The sequence below is a fragment of the Ursus americanus genome, chromosome 7 (assembly GCF_024610735.1).
Source record: "Ursus americanus isolate L20-20 chromosome 7, mUrsAme1.1.p, whole genome shotgun sequence".
NCBI classification, from domain to species: domain Eukaryota; kingdom Metazoa; phylum Chordata; class Mammalia; order Carnivora; family Ursidae; genus Ursus; species Ursus americanus.
Genome location: NC_142133.1, coordinates 85583435 through 85601100, shown reverse-complemented (window position 1 = coordinate 85601100; position 17666 = coordinate 85583435). Strand labels below are relative to the sequence as shown.

Genomic DNA, 17666 nt, shown 5'->3' with positions numbered 1-17666 from the left:
AGACGGGGGTCCCTCCAGCGTGGCCGGACTGGATCCTGGCCTGTGGGTAGTGTCAGAGCTTTCCAATGATGCTGTCATGGGAAGAGCTGCCACTTCCCCCAAAGTAAAGAGCACTTGTCCACCCTAGAACGAAGCAGGACAAATAAAGCCCAACCCTGACACGTCACGACAGAATCCCGAGCATCAGGGACAATCAGGGACAGAAGCTGGCAGACCAGGCAGCCACAGAGGCAGCAGCATGCGATGGACAGGCCCCAGCGGTGCTGATGGACACAGGCAGTGTTCCTGCGTCCCCGACCCGAGCACCGTGCAGCCCACCGTGCAGCCCGCCACTATGCATCACATGCAAGGGTTTGCGGAGATCTGCTAAGATCATTTGTCCTGGGGGCGCCTGGGTGGCTCGCTAGGTTACGTGTCTGACTTTTGGTTTTGGCTCAGGTCATGATCTCAGGGTCGTCGGATGGAGGCCCCCGTCTGGCAAGGAACCTGCTTGGGATTCTCTCTCAAATAAATCTTTTAAAAAAGACCATTTGTCCTTACTGTTCTGAGGATTAATAAGGCTTGTCACTGCTTCTCATTTTTTCAATACATAGTGATGCAGGATGCACTGGAAGGGTGTTCTCTAAAACGTGGTAAAAAGAGGATGTTCGGAACAGGAAGGACTTTCCCGAAGCACAGACCAGATGTCAGGGGCCCGGCCGGTGACCTGGATCACCCAAGCTCCTGTCTGTGGTTAACTGTCACTTCCACTGAAATTCCTTATTCTAAATCCCTACTCAATAAATATTCCAAATTAAATTTTTTTTAACTTTGAATTTTTTGTAAAAATGAGAACATGTTACCATACTTGCCACTCTGTCACAGTAAATTAATGCAGCGTTGCATGTTGCTTATTTGACATGCGTGTCTGTGCCTGTGCTGACTTTGTGACAAAACTGAACTTCTGGGTTTGCGAAGCTCAACACCAAGTGCAGGATGACACGGTCCCACCGGTGAGGCCAACGTTCTGGGAGCTCCTGCTCTGTGTGCACAGAAGTCAAAGCAATATACGATCTGGGGGGAAAACGCTATGTATTATTAAATACATACATCATTTCATAGCAATCAAGAAACTGAACGTTTGGAATACACACAATGTATTTTTATCATAAATCTCTTTTTTTGTCTTTTTATAAATACATAAACGTGTGCTTCACTTGGACTGCGGGGGAGACGCCCTCCGGACCTTTCCCTGCACGCACCCCCTCACCCCCGAACGCGGACCCACGGTCAGCACGCTCCACGCTGCTCCGCTCTCTGCCGACCAGTCTGGTCTGCAGGACCTTCCTCAGCGCGAAAGACACTTGCTCGCACTGCAATTCAAGCCATGGATACGAACTTACTAGACAGGTAAAAAATAAGGGGTGTGTGTGAAAACTACAACTGCCCCTTCAAATTATACACACGCAAGTGGAAGGAAGAAAAAAAGGCCCGTGTCAAGTGTCCACACCGTACAGGTCAAGTTAACAAAGCTATTCACCATGAAACTCAGACGGGCCTGTACTGTGACCGTCCAAATAAAGATGGATGGTGAAAACGTAGCGTGGCCTCCTTACATCAGCCGTGGCCCCTCTCGCCACAGACCAGGGCAACGAGTTCGTCCTGCACCTGCCCTCTGCCTCGCGTGGGCTCCTGTGGCTCCTCCCAGGGGCTGGGGCCGGGCCCTGAGGTGGGAGCTCCTCGGGATCCAAGGCACCAGTCCACACCCACTCGGGAGCTTGCCACACAGGCTGCAGGCACCACAGACTGAAAACCGGAGAGAGCTGCTTTCAAGCCGTATCTTACGTTCATACAAAAGATAACGTATCAAGAAGGAACAGGAAAACACGTCAGGGTAAGAACTCCACTGGATCTACCCAGAAGATTCAACTCACTTGTAAAACTGTCAGAATTCAGGAAATCCTTTCTCTACTGAAAGTCCACGAATGTCCACGAAAACCCTGTTTAAGTCCGGATTTCAAAACTGAATTTCAAAATCTTTCAAAGTGTTACCTCTTAAGCTGTTAAAAATATATGCTTTCATAAGGGTATTTTTCTTTTTGAAATTTGAAGGATATGTTTCACTTAGGAAGAAAAATGTTAAAATTTAGACAATTATTCACAAACGGTTTTTTTCAAGCCTACATGGAGCCATCGGCGTCCCCTTCATTGAACACTGCATTTTTAAACACCTGGATCCCTCCTCATCTGCAGTCCTGCAGCTGGGATCACACTGGACAGAACCAGGAGCATGGGACAGCAGCCTGGAAGTGGACACTACAAAGTAAGAGTAGACCTGTTCTACTAACATTCATAGCATGTTCCCGAGCACGCAATATTTTTTTTAAAGAGAAACTTAGGAAGGAATATAATCTTGCTACTTGTTATAAAAATCTATTTGTTTCGACAGCTGCACAGGCGCTGATATTTCTCCTCGTAATCTTACACCCTGAAAAACTCGCTCCACAGGCTCATTCACGTACTTCCCATGGACTCCCGACTTCCAGGCCTTCGTACCGTAACATCTGTAACTACCGTGAGAACCCAAAGGAGCCGCAAGCTCCCTCCGTCCAAGGACAACTGTGCAGCGTTCACAGAAGCCTCGCCTTCTGGGACCTGCTCCCTCACTCAGAAGTGCGTGCCCTCTTAGGACCTTGCTCCGGGGTCTCGTGGAACCAGCCCTGCCCAGGGCTTCTCAACCTCGGCACTGCTAAGGTTCCGGGTCACATCATCAATCGCACGGGCGCTGCCCTGGGCACCTCAGGAAGCCCAGCCGCATCCCTGGGCTCCAGCCCTCTGGGGACAACCCAGAATGTCACCGACTTGGCCGCACGCCACATGGAGGGCCACCAGTGGCCACGGCCCAGGAAGCAGAGCGTGCAGGGGGATGATGATGCTTACACATGGACAGCATAGTTCATCACTTGGTTCCAAGTTTTTACATCGCTTGTAATTACCACTAATCACACAAAGGACACGAACAACTCAGCAAATTAGGAAGAGCTCTGCAGAGAGACCCGATTATACACTTTCACCAGGGAGACGCTGTGCGTGCTCCACAGACCCAGGCTGAACAAACACCCGCACGGACAGCGTCGTTTATTTCAAAGAGCAGTTTGAAGCGTGCTCCACAGGGCGCGTCCTCCATACAGACTCGCGTGGGTGCTCACAGGGAGGCCCACCGACCACGATGCAGAGGAAAACCGAATGCCCCGAGAAAACCGGCGCAACTGTCCCAGCATCACTCGTCTTTTCTCTTCCTCTCTCTTCTCTTCTTCTGTAGGGTTTTCAGGTCAGTCATCACACCCAAAGTCTTTCGGACCCACATAACCTGAAAACAATCATGGGGAGACGTGTTTAGAGTGGGAAGCACACACGGAAAGAGAACCAGAACCCAGAGGCTGGAGCGCACGTACCACGATGATCATGGCGTTGAGCAGCAGCGGTGCCGAAAACACTATGGAAATGAACATCCCCCGGGAGTCGAAATACTGGTATTTTGAAAATAACCTGTTTTAGGAAAGAAGTAAAAATTACTTGGTGTGACAAAACAACGTCGTTAGTGATATTCTCTAACTGAGGCTGCTGGAGAGCTCTAGGTCAGTTAAGACGCCACGGCCTGCCCCAGGACCCGACCCACCCGCGGCTCCTTCACCAGCTCTGCCCTGCTGCCCGCACCGGCCCCCGTCAGGGGCACACGCAGTCGGCCCCACGGCGAAGGTGGCCGGACCCCGGGGGCCCCGGGACACTGGTGGCAGGAGCAAGAGCAATCAACCGAGGACGTTCTGGGGCGACGGAAACACTTGTGCGCTCTGGTTAACAGTGAATCTGACACCCACTGACACGTGCTACAGCAGAACAGCTGCCGGGCTTCCGCGGGCCATCAGGTCACACTGGCTGCGTCTGCTCCCGAGCTAGTCCGAGACCGGTACAGAGCCGGCACTCCGCCCGGCTGAAGTCCCACCCGCACGCTGCTTTCACACGAGGGGGGCTCAGGGACACTGCGTCATTCAAGCTGCCCAAAGGCAGGGCCAGTAAATGGCAGAGGCTGGTCGCATCCAGGCGTCCCTCTGTGGCCAGCACAGGAACATGCACAACCACCAGTTGTGAAGTACCCAACAATTCATCAGCTCAGTGACCGGGACGGAGGAGCCACTCGTCGGTCCTGGGGTCGTGGCTGTGACAAGACGAGCCATGTTTAGAGCTTATGTTACAGGGGAAAGGGTTCAGATCATTACGACACTCAAAACGCACACGTCGCGACTGATGTTCTGGAGAGAAATGGAGCAGTGGATCTGGGCGCAGACCTGGGCGTGGACTGCAGGAAGGCTCCCCACGCTCCACTTTGGTGTGTGTGAAGCCTGGGGCGGCCAGCGTGCGGCTGAGACTCTGCATGGCCACGCTGAGGCCGCTTGCTGCCTGGCTGAGGACGCGGAGGGGCTGGGACGCGGGGAAGCAGGGCCCCGCTCTGGAGGTGGCGGCTGTCGTCTGTGCGAGGGCAGGCACTGGTGGCGATGGAGAAAGCCACGCTAGGAGTTGGTTTCAAAGGCCAAGGACGTCCTGAGGAATCTCTGCATGATGAGTGAGATCTCCGGCCTAAGTCACCAGGAGGAGAAGCTGCTGGAGCAGAGTGTCTTGGGGACAGCTCTGGAAGGGGGGCCAGGGGAGTGTTACTTTCCTGATGTTTATTAGACATCCAAGTGGACGGTCCGGCAGCGAGGCAGAGGGAAGGCTGGTGCTCTCGACACACAGAGGAAACCACAAAGAGCTGGAGGAGGAAACTGGCACATGGTGTCCTGGAAGCCAGGGAGCCGGTGATTTCGGGGGAGAGGTCGAGGTCAAGTAACCCATAGACTAGAATAACTATGGGCTGAGCCCCACGCAGACCACACTGTCAAGGACAAGAGCGTTTCTGCTATGAGGTAGGGTGCGGGCCTGAGGGGACAGTGACCCCCATTCAAATTTCCTCATGAAGGATCCTGATGGGGGAGGCCTCTGACAATGAGAAGTGGAGGGGGCCCTCTGACAATGAGAAGTGGACACCTTGTCAGTGTGTCCGGCTGAGGAGATGGCTTCAGAACGGAACAGCCAGGATGCAGGAGAGGAGACGCTGGGGCCACAGCCAGACCCCAAAGTGCAGAGCAGCGTGGTGGACAGGCAGAGGGAAAAGGGATTCGTCCAGTCTGGTGTCTTCTGCGTCCTCACTACCTGGCTGAGTAAGGAGGTGTTTGGGGGTGGAGAGAGAGCAGGTGTCACCAGTCGGGGCGGGACGCACACAGCTCAGCAACCTCCTGGACACGGCCACATGTTTAGGCTCCGTGGCAACGTCTTCAACTCCTTCCCGCTCAGAGTCTAGAAGTTTTTCTTTTTTCTTTACATTTAAGAGCAATACACATTTCAGTGCTTAGAAATGTCAAAACCATTTCAAGCTCATAGGACACATAAAAAGTGAGTGAGCATTGTTTGAACACCGCGTCTAGACACACGTGCGAGGGTCGCAGCTGGTGCACAAGGCTGAGGTCACAGTCGAAGCCCTCTCAGTCGGCACGGCATATCCAGGCGCCTGTGTGGATGTGGGTGCGGCGCTGTAAGCAGAGGCAGGGCCTGCCACTCAAGCAGGATGCGTGAGAGCTGGAATCGGGGGCAGAGGACAAGCAGAGGGCGGTGATGCTGGAGACGGTGGTGACGGTGCTCCAGGGCTGCCCTGACTGATCAAGGCCACGAGCGTGGGGATGAAGCTGCCGTCTAAGGAGGGCAGCCCCGGGTTTCTCCGGGATGATGTTTTGAGGACTCGAGAAGACACGGCAGGTCCAGGGAGGATGGAGGTCTCCCAACACACCACCTGCCGCCCTGACCGCACGTGGACCAAGCTCTCTCTAAAATGCCGCTCTCTTTATTCTGCAGCTAGAGCTACTTTACAAAAGCCCCCTCAACTCTCTCACGCTGTCATGAACTGTGTTAACTGATCTTCAAATCCTAAAAGAGGCAACAAGACGTTCCTCAAACCTAACCCTCTCAGCGCAGAGAACCCTGGTCTCCCCAGGGCTGCAGCCACCTGGCTTCTCTTGCTTCTCTGACTCTGCGGTCTGCGTGCAATGCTCCCGTTGGACAAAGCGCTCTCGAGTGTGGTTCCTAGCTGCAGTCAAAGCGAGCGGGGCGTTGGCCTACCTCCAGTTCATCGCCGCTACCTCGTTGATGTATTCAGCACAATACACTAGAATCACTGGAAAAGAGAGAGACCACCTGTCAGGGTTTGGATGACTGATTATTCATCACAGAATTATTCGTTCTTTCTGCAACGATATATTTAACATCAACATCACAGAATAGCAAGAATTTGATGAGAACCATACCTTCTACTTTAGGCAAAGTGTGAGGTCAAAATTGTAGAATTTTAAAATTATAGAACACATCCCTTTAACAGAAGAAAACCAAGGAAGGTCAAGCCACACGAAAGCGTCAATGGTCTCAGCGCAAAACTGCGGAGCATCAGGACATGCCTGAAACCACACGCTCACGCACGTGCTATTCCGCCTGCGTTCCTACCAGACCCAGTGACGGCTCCCTGTTCAAGACGCCACACAGAACAACGCCCGGGGCCTGACGTGACCTGCTTTCCACCCTCATGCCTCTACCGGCCAGGGACGCGCGTGAGCCAGCTGCTGACACCTGCCCAGCGGTACTGGTGGCCACCGCCCTCGGGGGCCCGGGAGTCAGAAGCGTGCAGCTGTTCCACACCTGACCGAGAGCCTGCTCAGCACAGCGTGCTGCTCACACCCGACCTGCCCACCAACTGCACACAGCGGATCACAGCAAACAGCCGCCGTGAAAGCCTGATGCTTTCGTTTCTCGGGGAAATTAAAATGTGTGAACCTTCCTGTCCTTGACCCAAGTCACAAAACAGATTACACTGGGCTCTGCAATCTGCTGACTCCTTCCTCCATGAACGGACCCAAGGAGGCACATCAGCAAAGCCAAAGAAGACAGACAGAGAAGAGAGGAGACAGGCTGAGACACAGAAGGCGTGGAGCGGGAGAACGGCACCATCTCTGCCAGGCGCTCCTCTCCAGGTGACAACGTCATGAGTGTCAGCTGAGCTACCCAGGCACTGGGGGACCTGGGGGGTTAGGGACCTCTCTGTGTTTCATCTGTAAAAATGCGGCAAATGATGCTGCACTGAACAAAATCCATCGTGTGCTGGCCTGAGAGTCACACGAACATAGAACACGTGCCCACACGGAGAAATCACCTACTCACTGTCCCCAAGTGTGCAAAGGCAGCCCTCTCTCTACCCTCGAAAATAATAAGCCCACAGAGTTGTTAAGTTGACAAGCTGTTTCTAACCTGCCGGCTCATCTGCTCAGGCCGCCGCCTTCCTCCGGGCACCATGCTCCCTGCGGGGAGAGCTCATTCCAGCCCCCACTGTGCACACGCGCTGCGCCCCGCACGCCCTGCACGCCTCGGTTTAAGTGTTCCCGCACAGCTTGAACAGGGCCCTCTCACAGTGTTTCCAGCTGCTCTTCCTTCTGCTGTCTCGGACTTATCACAGTTGAGAGCACCACAACTAGGTCTGAAAGTGATTCGAGGCTAGGGAGGCGTACACCTGGCTTTCTTAGTACACACCTGACAACAGCCGTCAGGTGCAGGAAGGAACGCACAGGGCTACTTGGGCAACACCATGTCACTGCTTCACTCTCCTCCCAGGACCACCTCTTACTGAGATGTCCACCTGGCACCTGCACATCACACAGCAGTTGGAGTCACGGAATTGTTGTTTCTTATACTCACCTAAGCACAGGAAATGCCCGACCTGTAGTCTATACCTCTGGGATGACAGACATGTGAGCAGCAAGCACAGCACGTGGAAGGCAGCCAGCCCTAGGAGCCACGGCTCGGTCCAGTCTGTCTGCTGTAAGACACACCGCTGGAAACTCATCATCTCATTGTCGTCAACTCAAATGGGGGGCAGACTTCATGACTCCTGGGTCAGGGAGCGCAGTGGTCCCTCACTCCTGAGCCCTTCCCTACAGGCCTCACAGAAACAGGTGTTGGAGAAGGAAAGGGGAGGAGGGAAATGGGAACCGTCTACACTGCAACCACGGTCCAGGGATTTTAAAGAGAAACATCACCAGTTTGATGTTTGTGTACACAGAACTGACTGCACCATGGGCTTAGCCCTTCTGTTAACTGGACAGAATCGTGTTTTAAGGTTTCTAAGGATCATCATCCCGTGACTTGAGGAAGTTAAGCGTCTCATTTAGGGGATGCACTTGGTTACTCCAAAACTTAAAACAAGAACTATTTTGAGTTCCTTTAGACTGACACTTAAGGCCTTGGGAAATCTGAGGCATCCCAATTGGCGGGATTTTATTTTCTCCAACCTTTCTGGCAGCCTTCCAAACAGTACCAAGATGTTGAGTCTCAACTTCATGGTGGGCATGTCTGCACCCGCAGATACTCGGATCCCCCCCTCAGATACTCGGATCCCCCCAGCATATCCCCCCCTCCTGATGCTCGGATTCCCATCCCCATAGGCTCAGATTCCACCCCCAACCAGATGCTCAGATCTCCCCCCAGATGCTCTGATGCCCTGACCCTTCAGATGCTCAGATCTCCCCACAAAAATGCTCGGATCCCCCCAGATGCTCAGATTCCCTCCACAATCTCAGACCTCCCGATACAAGCTCACACTCAAGCCCTGCCCTTCCCTTCTCTCCAACAGACCAGCTCGGACCTGCCTCGGGGTCCCACAGAGCCCTCGGGACTCTCTAAGCGTCCCCTGCCGCTCCTGCACGCCTCTCCACAGTAACCTGCCACGACTACCTGTCCCCACCACTGTGCGGAGGGGACCAGAGAGGCGGAGGAGAGGGCATGCAGGACAGCCCGAAAGCAGCACCTGCAGCTCACCCCGCCCCACACCCCGCCCACTCCAGCCTCGGTCCCTCCGCACCTCCCAGACCCGCCCCAGCACCCCGACAAGCCCCGCCCAGGAAAGCCCCGCCCCCACCAAGCTCCGCCCCCACGCCCCATCCGGTGTGGTCAGTGTCGACAGCGGACGCGGGCAAACCCTGAGTGACCCCAACTCCCATCGCCCGAGCTGGTGGTCAAGAAGGCCGCAAGTTACCGTGATCACGGCAGGAATGCTGACGGGAAAAGAGCTGACTAAGAAGGCGGACGGCATCGCCCCGGAAAAGCCCACCCTCACCACCACCGTCCCGCTGTCCCCGCCCCAGTCGGATAACACAGAGAACGCCTCCGGCGTCGCCTCTCGCGGGATTTCCACTTGTCGCGAAACCTGCTCGGTCCCAGACATCTCGCGATATCTCCCTGTGGGCCCGGTACGAGGTCCACATCTCGCGGTATTCCAGAGCTTTAAAATATATCTAATAAGGAAACTGAAAGTGGGCTTCGGATTGTTTTTCCATCCGGGCCAGGAGAGTAGGGAGGATGAGAGTGTCTTTAATTCTCCTACCCTAACCGGGTGGCTCTGCAAAACCGGGGGCGGTTGGGCGTCCCTGTCTGCTTCCGACGCCAACCCCGGATGACCGAGGGGGACACTGCGCTCGCGTTGGACAAAGTGGACGCTGTCCACGCTCCCAGGGGATGATGGGGGACCCTGTCCGCACTCCTGACCCAGAGGGATCGAGGGAGACAGTGTCCGCGCTCCCGGGGTTCGGAGGGGACAGTGTCCGCGCTCCCAGGGGATGATGGGGGACCCTGTCCGCACTCCTGACCCGGAGGGATCGGGGGAGACAGTGTCGGCGCTCCCGGGGGACGGAGGGGACACTGTCCACGCTCCCGGGGCCACACAGGGGAGGGGCCCACTTTTTCTGGCGAAGGGTCCTGCAGGTGGGGGACTGCCGCTGAGAACAGGTCCCGGGACGCCCTCCCTGCCCTCAGCGTGGAGGGGCATTGGGATCGCTGCTGGTCACGCAGGATGCGTGAAGCCTGTGGCTCAGGAACGCCCTGCCACGAGCGGGAGAGAACCGGTGTGTTCGCGCAGGGCCCGACCGCCGCGTGCCGTCCGGGTGGAGCGGAGGCAGGACGCGCGCGGACGGTGAACCCCGCCTGGGGGCGCGTGGCGCTGAGCGAAGCTGAGCAGAGGGAGAGGAGGGTCTGGCTTCGGAACTGCGCAATCGAACAAACACTCAGCCTAGCAGGGCGGCCCCGGGGTCTGAAACGGCGTCCGGTGAGCGGGCCGGTCCTGGCCTCAGGGCGCCTGGGGTCTGCATCGTCCAGGATCACCGCACGGCCCTCGCCGCTCCACGCGCCGCGCTTTCTGCCCCGCCCGGGACCTCGGAAAGCACCTGCTAGGCCGAGCCCTGCTTTGAGCACGTTGGCGTCTGCTCCCTGCTCCCCACTCCGTGCCTCTGCGGTCCTTTCCGTCTCATTGTGCACGTCTCAGACACAGTTTAACCTTTGCCCAGAGCCAGGCGCGTACACGGTTCCCGCCCCGAGTCAAATCCAGTGCGCAACAGGAACCCGGAGGTGGGTTCCGTAATCGTGTGTGTAACGCAGAGCTGCGGTTCCCGTTCTGGGGCCACATCTCCAGGAGGTGACCGTGGCCCGCGGCTGCCCGCGACGGCCGGAGATGCTGCGGGGTGGACCCGGTGCAACCGCGCTTCAATTAGGCGCCGGCAGGTGGCAGCACCCCGCCTTGCCTCAGGGCCTGCTTATGGCGCCTTAACACTTTTTTCCCATGTGTGCAACGAAACGAATTTTCGAGTATCCACAGTTGTTGAATTGAGAGGTTTTAATTTACACCATTTGATTTTAGATGGAGAAATATTTTTTTCTGAGCATCACGGAATAGTCAAATCTGTTATTTTTGACTGTTTCGTAGATTGCTGTTGCAAAATTGCAGTCATTTAAAAATGTGTTTGTGAAAACTCCGTAATTATGGATAATAAAAGTTTTATAGATTAAATCCAACAAATTTAGAATCTCATTTTAACTTTACATTTTCTATTTTAAAAAAGAAAATATTTACATGTTTAATTATTTGAGAGAAAGGGAGAGAGCACGAGCACGGGGAGGGGCAGAGAAAGAGAGAATCTCACGCGGACTCCCAACTGGGTGCGGCTGCCCAGTGACCGGCGGGATCTCACGACCCAGAGATCATGACCTGAGCCGAAACCCAGACTCCAACACTCAACCGACGGAGCCACCCAGGCGCCCCTTCACTTTTTATTTTCCGTAATCCATGATTGTAGCCCAACCTCAGTGCTCACGGAAGTGGCCACCGCGTGGGTCACAGCCACATGGAGTTGTGCTGCTTCAGCTGGTTTGTGTCTGTCTTTCTGTCTGAGCCTCTCCAGGGCGTTCACCCATCCTACCTGTCTGCTTGTCCTACACTCGCAGCACATGGAGGACATTGCGCCTGTCCGCGAAGATGTCTGTGACCTGAATACCGAACGGGTCTGTAGCGACAGCATTTAGTCATTACAGAGACGATCTTCTGCAATTCTGTGTTCGTATACAGACCCACTTCCTTTTGTCGGTAGACAAAGACCTTTCCTGAAAAAGAGGGAGAACTGAGGAAACAAGTTACTGTCTTCTTTTGGGAAAGTTGAGTCACTACTGACACATTGTTAGTTGAAGACGTCCCCTTCCACTCCCGCTTTATTCCTGAGCCAGCAGGCACTGGAGACCACAGAGTTTTCCAGAACACGTTTAGGAGGCCAACATCAGTCGGGAGGATTGGAAGGGATTATGTTTCTCAAGCCCCACAGGATTTCTGCAGAACTTCTTAAAATTCTATCGTGGCTACTAGTAAACAAACACATAAGTGCCATGTTTGCATTTGGAGAGTTTTCCCTTTTGGTTGTATTTTGTTGACCCAACGTAGGTAGATAAAACCCCTAAAGCATGGTTAAAAATTAGGCCACACTAACATGGTGTTTGGGTATTTGCTGCACTTTCAGAGGGGTCATGATGATCGGGCGCTGTTGATGTGCTGGCGATGAGGCCCACGGTGCCACAGACCTTGGTTTAAGCCCCCCTGGGCTTCTCTGAGAGGTCCCTGATGTGTGTGCCTGATGCCTCCTGATTTCAGATTCTGTCACATGCCATCAATGTCTGGCTCTGGGCATATTAAAAATGTGGAGACACGTCCCAGAACAGGGTCTGGCATGTAGCAGACATCTGGGAAATGTTTGTCCAGGCATTCAGACCCTGGCCGTTGTGCAATGTGGCCGGCCCTAGACAGGATGCTGGGCTGCCACCGGGCCAAAAGGGGCTGATCTCATAGGTCAGCATGATGGCTAAGGGACACCCAGGAAAATAAAAATAATTACAATAACTTAAGGAATGAAGAAGTTTGTTATATAAATACTTTGGAAAAACACCTGACAATTTATAAAAATTTGGCATTTAATTAATTTATTTGATCCTCATAAAAACTGAAGTAGTTAAAGAAATTGTATCACTATTTCCAGGTGAGGCGTGGAGGAGATAGTGGTATGCCCATTTTCTGAGATCTAGGAAAGGAGAAACCAGGGTTTTATCTCAGTGTTAGTGTTATGATAACCACTGGCATGAAGGACTGCGCACGGAGTGGACAACTGTGCATTCCAGGGGCGAATTTCATCTCTCATTTCCTGGCCAAGAGGGCGATGTGGAGCGAAGGTCTGGTGCTTAACTGCAGGCATACATACCGGGTGTCTGTCCTCTCTCCCGCAGCCCGGCAGACACCACTGATGGCTCGGCGAACGCCTCTCCGGGCGCTAATAGACGTGATTTGTCAAACGGCCGCTCCCCATGGATGAGGGTTTGTGTGGGAAGTGAGACTCGGTGTCGCTGACCTTACATGCCAACATGACCGGACTAAGGGACACCCAGGGACCCGGCAAAACGTTATTTTGGGGTGTCTGCGAGGGTGTTTCTGAAGACATTATCATTCAGTAACTGAGTGAAGAGACCCACCCTCCCCAACCTGGGCCTTTCCCTCCTCCTCCTCCACAGGTTGGGTGCAGGGGTCAGAATACGCACGATCAATGTTGAATCGAGGCCTTAATAGGGTCCTAGTTACCTATTGCTTATGGAGCATTCTCTTTCATTTTCTTTTTCCTTCCGGAAATTCTCGATTTTATAATTTCTTTCTTCTCACTTCACCTCCACCGTGATTATGCCGATCGCATGCAAAACAGCTCTGAGAAAACGAAGTTTGTCTGTGGTGGGGAAACCGAGGCAGGACTGAAACAACCAGGCCCGACCTTCTGGTTGTGCTGCGTCGGGCCGTCAGCCTGCAGACGTCCACGTTCCTTCTGTACAAGTACCGGTCAGAGCCTTGGCCTCCACGCAAGGTGCTGGCGATGTTGAAAAGGCTCTGTCACCTTTGTAAGAAAAAGAAAAGGCCAGGAAGTCCAGTGTATTTACAGCATTTGCTGTAAATGAAAACCTCAGGTTCTAAAGTCCAAGGCAGTTTGATTTTTTTTTTCAGGGATTTTTCTGGTTTTCAAATAAGTTTGTGATATTCAAAAAGCACCGCATTTCAGTGAGGTTGGGGGTTTATCGCTAGGCTGGTGGACGCAGAGCTGTTAGACCCGCCGGGAAGCTGGTGTTTGGGTCTCTACGCGTCACCGTTCCATTTTATTTCCCGGCTCGTTCAGAGCTCACACACGGGGGACTGGTTTGTTTGTTTATTTATATTTCTCAGACTCACAACCTTCCGTGTGCTGCTTGTACACGTTAGGGAATTTTGAACAGAATTTGGGAAGTTAAATCATGTGTCACAATCATAGCTTTCGGGGCCACCAGGCTGTGCGCTGGGGCTGGCGTGGCCTCCACGTGGGCAGGGCCTTCGACCCTGGTGGCCTGTGCATCTGGGTTCCACCAGGACAGCTCTGCCCTTCCAGCCTGCGTGCTTCCGTGAGGACAGGGCGAGACGGGTGCCATCACACCAGAGACGGCCCAGCAAGGACACACATTTTACACACATCTTAGAGGCATCGAGGGCAGAGAACGATTTGCTTTGACTTTTACAAGGCGGCTGCAGCTGTTGGGGGAGTTTCCGGCTGGGCAGACGGTGGCCCCCAGCATCCTGCAGGAGGGGCTGAGTCCACTCCGGAAGCCCGGGACGGTCCACAGCTGGGCAGAGGCACACATGGAGCCACCCCCAGGCTGTTCCCAGACTGAAGACCGAGGCCACATTGGGGGGCCTCCTGGAAGTGGTTTGCCGAGGCCTGGAGCAGCACTCAGCCCGTCCTGCGTTGTTTCCCGGGAGCCAGGACAATTCCACAGACGGGGCTTACAACAGTAGGAGTCTCTTCCCTCTTGGCTGTGGGGCTAGACGTCCAAAATCAAGGTGCCACAGGGCCACGTTAGGGTCCTTCCTGGCTCCTACAGCGTCTGGTGCAGGACAGGGCCCATGGGGTCCTTGGACCATGGCGGCATCAGGCCAGTCTCTGCCCTGCAGTCCTGCCCCTCCTCGGTCGGCCTTCCTTTCTGCTCAGGGCAGACACTGGGCTAAGGCCCACCCACTCTGGGATGACTTCATCCAAACTGTTTCTGGGGGGTCACATTCGCAGAATGGGGGTCACGGCTTATCCTTTGGGGGACACCATCCACGCACCACGCTGGTGCCAGGAAAGACAGCTGCCATAACTAAGGGCGCTGCTCAGGAGTGTGGTGTCACCCTAAGCGAGTGGGAAGGGGTTCTGAGCATGATGGTTGGGAAGGATAGAGAGAGGGCTCAGTAGGGTCTCGATGTCTCAGGAGGGCGTCCATTGTCACACAGGGATGAGACACCACGTGCAGGCATATGTCCTCCCTAAGATACAACACCTGCGTAATCACTGAACTACCTTCTCTCTGGGATGCTCTGCCCAGTGACTTCAGTCTCCCATCAGGCCACGGCCCTGGTGCTGCTGCTGTGGCCGGGCCCTGCGGTGACACCCTGTCCCCACCGGCAGTCCTCGCCCAGAGCCCGTGAGTGTCTGCGTGTTTTCCTCTACGATTTTGATGGATTCCTATCTCACATCGAGGTCTTTCATCCATTTGGAGTTTATCTTTGTGTATGGTGTAAGAGAATAGTCCAGTTTCATTCTTCTGTATAGAGCTGTCCAACTTTCCCAGCACCATTTACTGAAGAGACTGTCTTTTTTCCATTAGATGTTCTTTCCTGCTGTGTCGAAGATTAGTTGACCATAGAGTTGAGGGTCCATTTCTGAGCTCTCTATTTGGGTGAACTTCTAAATAATTTTCTCTATTTTAACTTTCAACAATGAATCTTTATTATTATATAATAAAATGTAACCCATGTTATTAAAATGGTTGTTGTAAAAGGGTGACAGGTTTAAAATCACTGCGTATCAGAGCTGTTTGAGGTATGCACACTTGTTCGTGAAATAGAAGCATTATGGCCGCTCTCCAGTAATTGGCTTCCATTAGCTTTCAGAACAACAGCACGAGCAGCAGAAGATTGTGTTTTAAATACTTTGGGCTCTTTTTATTCACCTCGAGGGAATTAGCAGGGGCTCATAGCTGAGTAAGTGATTTGTAATAACTTGAAGCAAAACCTTAAATTCCTCCCTCTCTGCCCATCGACACCACCGGTGATATTGAACTCTTCCCCAGCTGTGTGGTCCCAGAAAACCATGAGGGTTGATGGCTCACCCCTCCCAAAACACTTCCTTTCCCACAGGTGGAGAGATGGGGGCTAAAACCCAAGGACCACCCTGGTCCTAAATATTCAGAGACAAACCCCCCTCCATCCTCTTCTGTGCCTCCTTTCTCGTAAGACCCCATGATTCTCCCTCTTTTGGAGACCTCTTTATTAATGAGCACCCCCCCACAAATGCAAGGGCCCAAGGGAACTCATCTCCTGTTGTCTGGCATGTCTTGTCTTGACACCCTTGCTGGCAAGACACAAGTTAAAATCCCCAAACAAGACTGGCTCAGCAGTGTCTGTGCCCAGAGAAGACAAATAAAATAATCGAGCCAAGCAGTCAACAAATCTGCAGTGTGATCATCAGAGAACAAACTGTGTGTGTCCTGAGCTCCAGGCTCTGTGGTCAGTGGCAGTGAGTGCTGTCGGGGACCAAGAATCCCTGTCCCCTCTGAGGTCCTTCTAGCCGGACCAAGAACCAAATTGACAAGGGACAGATTAACAGGAAAAATCAAATTTGATTTTGCATGGACGAGGAGCCCACACAGCCATGGCGATTGCAAAGACAGCCGGCAGAATGAGGTATGCGTTACGCAGTGGGGTAGGGCTCTGGGATTTCAGAGGGAGGGGATGCAACTCGCAGGGAGATGAAACAGGGGCAACATTTGGTGAACACATGTTTTTGTGGCCTCTCAGGAGCAATGGGATGCAGAGAGGACCGTGATCCCACAGGCCCTGCCCGCTTCCTCTCTGTCCTCCACACCCAGTTCACATCACAATGCCGTGACCCTGGACCAGGTCCTCCATCTAAGTTCCATCTAGATTCTTCTAGGCAGTTGAGGGGGAGGTGAAGAGCTTTTCCTGAATCTGTTGCGTTTTGGTTGCTTTTTAACTGCACAGTCTTAATGCCAAGTGTCCCCCACAGCACGTAATCATGAAGACAAGCCGCCGTGAGAGACCCTCCCCGGCTCCACGGCCTGGGCACGGATTCCGCCAGAGCACCGCGTGGGCCCTGGTTTCCAGCGCCGAGAGGCCGGGGACGAGCACTCTGACACTGTCCCCTTGCCGCCGTGCGGACTCCCCCGACACGTCTTCCTCCTTGCGGTCCTTCCACAGCCTCCAGCGAGGCTGAGTGCACAGGGTGCCCCTCAGGGGCCGGAGAAGAGGCACAATCCCATTCTTCTGCTGTGAATCTGCTCCTGGGTGGGCTTCTCAGGAGTGCAGGTGGAAGTCGGCGGCCACGCTACGATAAATCCTGTGTGAAATCTTGTCTGGGAAAGTCACAGTGTTTACTGAGGTTGGGTTCGGTTGGTCACATGACGGAGGTGCAGTGGGGGGTGGGGGGACATCTGTTTTGGGGGAGAAGTCAGGTGTGTGACTTCCCTGATTTCTTCCCACCCACCTAGGAAGCCACGGGCCTGGGAATGATTGTGAATCATTGGTTACGTTCACAGAGAGTCAGAGTGATCCGGAATATTTTATATCTAAATTGATAGAAACATCCTAACAGATTTTACAGGTAAGGAAACTCACAGACCGGAAGGTCGCGGTCACACCCGACCCCTCGCGGTGCTGCGGCCCCGCGTGGTCTCGGCTTCCCTCGGTCCACGAGCAGCTAGCCGCTGGTTTCCCGGGCTCACTCCCCCTTCCGGTTCAAACTTCCGTTCCATGAAAATGCCCGCGTTCACCCTCGATCTCCTTTTATTTACGGAATGCATTTTCACAGCACCTCACTGTGTGTTCATCCTTATGTGGGGGCAGGAGGAGGTGGTATTTTTTTTATTTTAAACGATTTTCCATATTAGTGATAAAACTGACTCCCGTCTCTTGGTCAGAAATTTGTCTCCTGATGAGAGAATAAATCCCTTGGTGAAACTATAGTGCCCTTGAGTGTCCCAAATATGATTTTTAGGGTTTTAACACGGTCAACCGTTGGGATTGCTTCTGTAGAAGAGATGCTTGGACGAGAGCCTCGGAGATCCCATCGCCTCAGGTCTGCTGGAGACGTTCTGAGTGAAATACGCACAGAAAAGTTCATCTA

At 53.7% G+C, this 17666-nt stretch overlaps 1 protein-coding gene across 2 annotated transcripts; it reads right to left on the bottom strand.

Moving 5' to 3' along the window:
* Window positions 1-2946: 2946 nt before the first annotated feature.
* Window positions 2947-9764, bottom strand: TMEM18 (transmembrane protein 18). Of its 2 annotated transcripts, XM_045788884.2 has the most exons (5): window positions 9143-9370; window positions 7807-7927; window positions 6187-6241; window positions 3435-3528; window positions 2947-3349 (listed from the first exon to the last, which is right to left on the bottom strand). In XM_045788884.2, the coding sequence occupies exons 1-5, from the start codon at window positions 9329-9331 to the stop codon at window positions 3260-3262; spliced, it is 549 nt and encodes a 182-aa protein (XP_045644840.2). In that variant the 5' UTR covers window positions 9332-9370; the 3' UTR covers window positions 2947-3259. The 2 variants fall into 2 exon arrangements, with proteins under 2 accessions (XP_045644840.2, XP_087720029.1); XM_087863903.1 differs by lacking the exon at window positions 7807-7927 and having other exon boundaries at window positions 9143-9764.
* Between the last annotated feature and the right edge of the window lie 7902 nt (window positions 9765-17666).

What these genes read in the sequence shown, in the direction of transcription:
- TMEM18 (XM_045788884.2), bottom strand. Translation starts at nt 9,331, where the DNA reads ATGTCTGGGACCGAGCAGGTTTCGCGACAAGTGGAAATCCCGCGAGAG. An exon ending in CGGGCATTTCCTGTGCTTAG is followed by an intron (nt 6,242 to 7,806) that starts GTGAGTATAAGA and finishes TCTCTTTTCCAG; the next exon opens with TGATTCTAGTGTATTGTGCT. An exon ending in GTAGCGGCGATGAACTGGAG is followed by an intron (nt 3,529 to 6,186) that starts GTAGGCCAACGC and finishes TTCCTAAAACAG; the next exon opens with GTTATTTTCAAAATACCAGT.